Source organism: Octopus bimaculoides, chromosome 1 (assembly GCF_001194135.2).
Source record: "Octopus bimaculoides isolate UCB-OBI-ISO-001 chromosome 1, ASM119413v2, whole genome shotgun sequence".
Taxonomy (NCBI): Eukaryota; Metazoa; Mollusca; class Cephalopoda; order Octopoda; family Octopodidae; genus Octopus; species Octopus bimaculoides.
This window is the reverse complement of record NC_068981.1, coordinates 17,645,924-17,653,949: the sequence shown is the minus strand read 5'-3', so window position 1 is coordinate 17,653,949 and position 8,026 is coordinate 17,645,924. Positions and strand designations below refer to the sequence as shown.

Sequence of the window (8,026 nt, the reverse complement as noted above, 5' to 3'; positions counted from 1 at the left end):
TACACACACATATATACATATATACATATATATATATATACACACACATATATACATATATACATATATATATATACACACATATACATATGTAAAGTCATGCATATATATATGTGTGCGTGTGTAAGCATGAATTCATACACACACAGGAATATATACAAACATACGCCATAAGTTTTTTACTAACTTCAATGTTTTTTCGTATGAATGGATGTCACAAAAATTTTAAAGCTGCTCAAATGATTAGTCAAGTGTGAAAGATCGAATGTTAGTTGTTTCCAGACAGACAGCTTCACTAAAACAAGCCGAGGTATGTGCCATGCTCAGGAACCCAAAACAACCTCATGTATCCCATACAACATTTAGTTATTTATTCATCATCGTCTTCGTCATCATTGTCATCGTCATCATTGTCATCGTCGTTTTAATGTTTGCTTTCCATGCTGGCATGGGTGGGGCGGTTTGACTGAGAACTGGTAAGCCAGGAGGCTGCATCTGTTCTGGAAAGGTTTCTACAGCTGGATGCCCTTCCTAATGCCAACCACTCTGAGAGTGCAGTGGGTGTTTTTGACTGGCACTGACCATGGTCAAATGGTGCTTTTTAAGTGCCACTGGCACAGGAGCCAGTCATTAATTAATTTATTAATCTATTTATCTTATAGTGAAGGCATATGGCCTAGTGGTTAGGCTGTTACACTTATGATTGCTAGATTAAGGGTTCAATTCCCAAATTGGGCAGTGCTTCGTGTTTTTGAGCAAAACATTTCATTTTATATTGCTCCAGTCTCCTTTTCAATCAGGGTGGAATGCTAGCCTCCCAGGCAGTGGCGTGGCATCATTTGAAGACTAAAATGATGTAAAGTGCATAGTGACCAGTGATGTGTAACAAAATCTGATAGTCTGGCCAGTCATGTGATCATGTGATTTATTTTATATTGTACTAAGTGAGCAATAGTATCGATGGTTAAGGATTTCCAATGACCCTCTCATTGGTTCACAGCGTTTCTGATGTCTAACTTGGCAGAATAAACATCAGGGAGGACATTTTTATTTGAAAGCACCAGTTTTTTTTTTTGTTTTTGGTTTTCTAACTGATCCGGAGTTGTGGATATGTTAGTGAAAGATATGCACACACATAGACAAATACACAGAGCCAGAGAACACAGACACATGCACACAGACAGAGACAGAGACACATACACAGACAGACAGACATACACACACACACACACACACACACAAATGTGCATGCATCTGTACAGGCATGGCTTTGTGGTTTGCAGCTACATGGTATCAGGTTCATTCTCACTGCATGGCACCTTGGGCAAATATCTTCTACTATAACCCTGGGCTAACCAATGCCTTGTGAGTGAATTTGGAAGACGAAAACTATGTGGAATCTACCTACCTACTTGTCTTTCTGCCTGCCTGTCTATCTATCTATCTATCTATCTATCTATCTACCTACCTACCTACCTACCTACCTACCTATCTATCTGTCTGTCTGTCTGTCTACCTCTCTCTCTCTCTCTCTCTATCAACCTCTCTCTCTCTCTCTCTCTATCTATCTACCTATCTACCTACCTACCTACCTACCTACCTGCCTGCCTGCTGTCTGTCTATCTATACATACATACATATATATAAATACACACATGTCTAGTCTTCAAAAACATTTTTCTCGGCCACATGTAGATTCAATGAAAGCAACATGCATTAGTAAATCTAAAAAAAACAAAATGAAATTTTTACTTTTAGGGTAATACAAATTGTAGTCAACCGATGGTGAGGTTCTGTTTCTTCGTTGTTCTGCTGCTGGAGTTGTTTCTGTCGTGGTCTCATTGTCTTCTGAATTATTTGATGTTACCTCATTGCTTCTGTTCTCTTCTCTTGAAGCAACTTCACCCTCCTCTGTAGAGTTATTGTTGGTAGTAGTAGTAGCTGTAGTATTACCATTACTATTAGAAAGTAGTATGTCTTCAGAACTGTCATTTGTAGCTGCATCAGTTTTCTCAGGATCCGCTTGTGTAATGGCTGTAGCCTGATTGGTCAATGTTAAGCTGTCAGGTGATACATCAGCTTCAGCACCACCTATGTTGCTAACAGCTGCTGTTGAGTGACTTTCTTCTCTTGATTTGTTTAAGGAATCTGCATATTTAGAAACATGCTGAGATTGTGAGTAAGAACTTTCTAGACTTTCAGGAAAATCCATGGAAGTGGCTGAAGGAGATGGTTTCTCTTCTGTTATCTGGTTTGACTTTGGAGGTGAATGAGATCCTAGGGTAGAATTACCAGAAATACTTGATGGTAGTTCAACAGTTTCAGCTTGTTTTGGTTTTGGTTTGGTGATTGGTAAGGGTTTCTCATCAAGCTTGTTATCTTTTGGACCAATGCTTGCTAATGGTTTCCCTTCAGGTTTGTTTGGTTTCGCCTCAGGTGTTGATTCTTTTGGTAACTTTAATAAGCCAAAAATACAAACAAAAGAGAACCAGGAAACGATTATAAAATATTTAGTAAACTAAGAAACATATAAGGGTGAAAATAGGAAAGATGAGTGAATATCTCAGGCACAAGACCTCGATCATGACAAACATTTAAAACAAAGGAATGTTCTTAAGATTGAAATTTGAACGAAAGAGAGATCAATCAAAAATCATAAAACATCTAGACAAGTTCTATACTGTCTGTGCCAAGTCAATAAAATAATAAAATAATGTGTGGTGAAAGGTGAAGTGATTATTTTATATACAGTAATTAAGATAACAATATAATAAATTTATGCCAGAATTCAGTCTCTTTAAATGATGTGTGATTATTTAAAAAAATGTTTTTATGACATTATGATTGTATTAGAAGTACAATCATTCATTTAATAATTTAGTAAAATGTGATGTAAGATATCGTTGGAGAGTGAGAAATTTGATTAGGCCAAACATGTTAAGAAATGAAAAACAATAATAGAAAAATCATAATAATGGTGAGCACAATTGTAGATGGTAATGAGGAAAGATGTGTTATAGTAGTATTAATATGAACTATATTCTACTAATACTTCACTATTTTCTTCGTATTTGTTTATCAAGTATGTTGAGTTCCATACTTGAATGAGAAGACCTAATAACACAAAATCAAGTTCCCATACAGATAGTGGTATATAACTGCCTCTGTAAAATGGATGGCATTAGGAAGGGTAGAAACCATACCACAGAAGACACTAAAGGACGATGCAGTCCTTGGGCTGACTGGATCCTGTCAAACCATCCAATCCATGCCAGCATGGAACATGGACATTAAGTGATTACTTCATTGGACACTAAACTCGGCTTGCAAAGACCTGTTGGGGCAAGTGAAAGCAAAATTGTGATGGCACCTGTACCAGTGGAGCACTAAGAGCACCGTCCGAGCATGATCATTGCCAGAGCAGCTGTCTGGCTTCCATGCTGGTGGCACGTAGATAGCACCATTTGAGCGTGATCGTTACCAGCGTCGCCTTACTGGCACATGAAAAAACATTCAAGCGAGATCGTTGCCAGTGCCGCTGGACTGGCTCCAGTGCAGGTGGCACGTAAAATACACCATTTTGAGCATGGCTGCTGCCAGTACCGCCTGACTGGCCTTCATGCTGGTGGCACGTAAAAGCACCCACTACACTCTCGGAGAGGTTGGCATTAGGAAGGGCATCCAGCTGTAGAAACTCTGCCAGATCAGATTGGAGCCTGGTGCAGCCATCTGGTTTGCCAGTCCTCAGTCAAATTGTCCAACCCATGCTAGCATGGAAGGCGGACGTTAAACGATGATGATGATGATGAAGATGATGATGATGATGATGATGGCGGTCTCATTTGTTCCTAAAACACAATTTAACTGATGTTATTACCCTATCTGTGTCACAGGTGATCCAAGTATCCAGTTGTAGATGACACAATAACGATAGTTACATTAATTATACAATATTTAATAAGACTTATGCTCCACATCTATAAAAACTGAATTTGTGCTTTCCACCACCTCTACAGGCATAGCTCTGTGGTAAAAAGTTTGCTTCCCAGCCACATGGTTCAGGGTTCAGTCCCACTGCATGGCACTTTGACCCAATGTCTTCTACTATAGCCTCAGGCTAACCAAAGCCTTGTGAGTGGATTTGGTAACTGAATGAAGCCTATTGTATATGTGTGTTTTTGTGTGAACATGTGTGTGTGCATGTGTGATTGTGCTTTATGTCTGTTTGTCCCTCGCCACTGCTTGACAACTGTGTTGCTGTCCTCATATCTTAGCAGTTCGGCAAAAATAACTGATAGAATAAGTACCAGGCTTTAAAAAAAAAAAAACGTAAGTGTTGGGGTTGATTCATTCAAATGAAATCCTTCTAGGTGGTGTTCCAGCATGGCTGCAGTGTAATGACTGAAATGAGTAATCGATAAAAGATGACTAAATTCCTGCATTTCCCACATTCTAGAAATGTTTCATTCCTGAAAATCTGTCTGTAATGTAGGATTATTTTGTTTTCCCATTAATTTCCATGTTATGGAATTCCACATAAGAACAAGGTTTTCAGTAACACTTGGAGGATAACTGCATTTCAAGCCTATAATATAGCTTGTATTTGGTTGCCTGCTCTGCTAGAAATGGCAGCCAAATTTCCCTCAAATTATATACTAACAACTCCAAAAAATTGCAAGACATATTGGATAATGTGACCTAGATAGTAAGGATATCTGAGCAAAAGATGGGATGGTCATAAATTCTACTGGATTGAGGTTGACCTGGGGTTAAACATCACCACTATCACTACCACAAGCAGCTACCACTACAACTGCTGCTGCTGCTGCTGCTGCTACTACTACTACTACTACTACTACTACTACTACTACTACTACTACTACTACTACTACTACTACTACTACTACTACTACTACTAACAATTTAGCAATATCTCGTTGGTCTTGTTCTAAGTATTTTAAATTAGATTTGCTGTAGAATTTCTATGAAGGCTGTTTTAATTCATGAACATAGCATTCTTTGATGAAGGATTCTGTTTGCAATGATAGAATTCTCCTCTTCTCAAAGGCACAACAACCCATTCCATTTTCTGAACTTCATTCTTTGCTTTGTCAACTTACCTCTCCATCATCATCATCGTCATCATCATCAAAGTCAAAGAGACTTCTAGACATGGGTTTCTTTGGCAGCTGATGTGTTCCACCCGATCGAGGAATATCTTCATCATGTGTAATAGAATCAATAATTCTAGAAACTCCACTGCCAGGACTCAAAGAACTAGCGTTAGCAGAGTCTGAGAGTAAGGACCAGTCATGCATGAAGGGGTCACACATTGCCGCAGCAAAACCTGATAAAATAACAAACAGGAAGTAAATTTTTTTTTTTATAATTACAATGTGGAAAGTACATATTAGCCATTCAGAAATGCACACAGACTGTTAGCTTCACTTAAACATTTATCATTTGCTGTCACTATTTTCTTTGCACCAATTTTGACCTGGTCACTGACACAGGTCCGCAGCAACTGGTTTAAGACAAAGCTGTTGGTCACCAGTTTATGCAGTCTAAAAACATGATTTTTTTTCATCTCTGTTGGTCAGTTGTTGTTGTCATCAACTGGAGCTCATAATTGGTCAGTTAGTTTGGCATTAGGTTGTAATTCACATCCACTCTCTTCCTTGCTTTACTCAGTGTGGGGGTGCAGTGGGGGTGGTGGAGCTCTTTTTGGTTTTTTAACATTGATATCCAGTGAAAGAGAAACAAAACTGCTTTCAAATTTTGGCATAGGGCTAGCAATTTCAGGAGAGAGGGGGCAAATTAATCACATTGACCCCCCAGATTTCAATTGGTACTTATTCAATTGATCCTGAAAGGACGAAAGACAAAGTCAACCCTGGTGTCATTTGAACTCAGAATGTAAAGATGGACAAAATACCATTAAGCATTTTGCTTGGTGTGCTAATGATTCTGCCTGCATCATAAATCATAAATCATAAATCATTCACTGACTAAACAATAGAGAAAAATATTCAAGAGATAATGTTAGGTAGTATAGAATGCTATGTTCTTTTGGTATGATCTGGTGCCCTGATGGTAGCTACAGCAGAGATATGTTCTGCTGGTTAGTAAAATAACTTTACCATTATTGAATCGGTTTTTGGAACATAAATTAACATGACATTTTGATGGAAGGTTTTAATTTAGATCACTTTAAAATAGGAAGACTGCAGCTTAAAAGTAGGAACAGTCTCAAGTGGATTGATACCAAAAGGGTTATAAATTATCATTGTTAGTTACAGTCCCGAGAAGATTACCTTTATACTGGAGCTGAACTTTTAGGGAAATTGAAAGCATTAAGTTTTTACTCCCTAGAGTGAAGAAGAGAGAGTGAGATGCAGTAATTTATATCAGGAAGATCTTGGAAAGACTGGTTTTAAAATTTACTATTAAAAATTAATGTAAATCTCCAAAGCAAACACTATTACGTAATTGCTGGAGTTTTATCGTCTCCATAATGAATTAGGGTTAGACATCTGTGGAAGTGATGTACTCACCTGGACGTGATTGAAGTGGTGGCTGGTATTCATGGATATCAAAAGGAATAGCATTACACCTGGTGGATTGGTTGAAGTCTACAGGTTTATTTTTCACAGCTGGTGATACTGGATTACTGGAAACCTATTAAGAAGATATATATATAGATAGATAGATAGATAGACAGATAAATAGATAGAGGGAGAGAGAGATAGAGAGAGAGAGTGGAAGAAAGGAGCGAGGGAAAGGGAGAGATTATATCAGCTTGATACAGATACATATATATTTGTATATACAAACAACCAAATTCGATGACTGGCACCTGTGCCAGTGGAGCGCTAACAGCACTGTCCAAGTGTGATCATTGCCAGAGCAGCTGTCTGGCTTCCGTGCCAGTGGTACGTAAATAGCACCATTTGAGTGTGATTGTTACCAGCGTCGCCTTACTGGCACTTTTGCCGGTGGCACGTGAAAAACCATTCGAGCGAGGTTGTTGCCAATGCTGCTGGACTGGCTCCTGTACAGGTGGCATGTAAAAAACACCATTTTGAGTGTGGCTGTTGCCAGTACCACCTGACTGGCCCTCGTGCCGGTGGCATGTAAAAGCACCCACTACACTCTTGGAGTGATTGGCATTAGGAAGGGCATCCAGCTGTAGAAACTCTGCCAAATCAGATTGGAGCCTGGTGCTGCCATCTGGTTCGCCAGTCATCAGTCAAATCGTCCAACCCATGCTAGCATGGAAAGCGGGCATTAAACGATGATGATAATGATGATGAGGACATACACTTGTACACATACTACACACACATATAAAACTAGCTAGTCAGATATGTTTTACACACACACACACACACACAGGCATATATGTACACATAAAGAACATTAATACATGAGGTATAAATAGAGAAAGAAGTTGTTGAAGAAAACTTGTCAACAATGGACCTCTAAAATAGAGAAGGTTACTTATACTAAACAGTTAAATGGAACTAATTCTTACCGTTACCAGTGGCATCCAAAGAGTGCTTGGAGATGGAATTCTGATGACTGCATGTTCCAGATGAACTCTTAGATTTTCACAATCTTCACACAGTTCATATTCTTGACATATTAAACACTTGTAACGGTTTCCACGAACTTGTTTACCACACTTGTTACATATGACTCCTGGATGAAGTTCTCCTTGACTTTTGGACTTTTCTGGAAAACAGAAAGTGTTTTAGTTTAATGAGGAATTGCAACAAGGTCAAGGACATCATTATTAACATTTTAATTAATGAACACTGAAGTTCAAACAGAACATTGCCCACATTGATATTTTCTGTGTAGGGTCCAGCAAGTGTCATGGTTGCTCTCCCCTTCTCTTTGGTATATCATCATCATCATCATTGTTGTTTAACGTCTGCTTTCCATGCTGGCATGGGTTGGACAGTTTGATTGAGAACTGGCAAGCCAGAAGGTTGTACCAGGCTCCAATCTGATTTGGCAGAGT

General features: G+C 38.8%; 1 protein-coding gene across 1 annotated transcript in view; it reads right to left on the bottom strand.

The window, feature by feature from the left end:
• Positions 1–1,666: 1,666 nt before the first annotated feature.
• LOC106873466 (uncharacterized ENTR1 family protein) overlaps positions 1,667–8,026 on the bottom strand; it is an 11,323-nt gene continuing 4,963 nt past the window's right edge. Inside the window, exons 2-5 of the mRNA XM_014920846.1 lie at positions 7,535–7,734; positions 6,555–6,678; positions 5,121–5,347; positions 1,667–2,455 (exon numbers count right to left, since the gene is read on the bottom strand). Of these exons, the coding sequence (XP_014776332.1) occupies positions 1,667–2,455; positions 5,121–5,347; positions 6,555–6,678; positions 7,535–7,734 (1,340 nt within the window). The remainder of the gene's footprint in view (positions 2,456–5,120; positions 5,348–6,554; positions 6,679–7,534; positions 7,735–8,026) is intronic.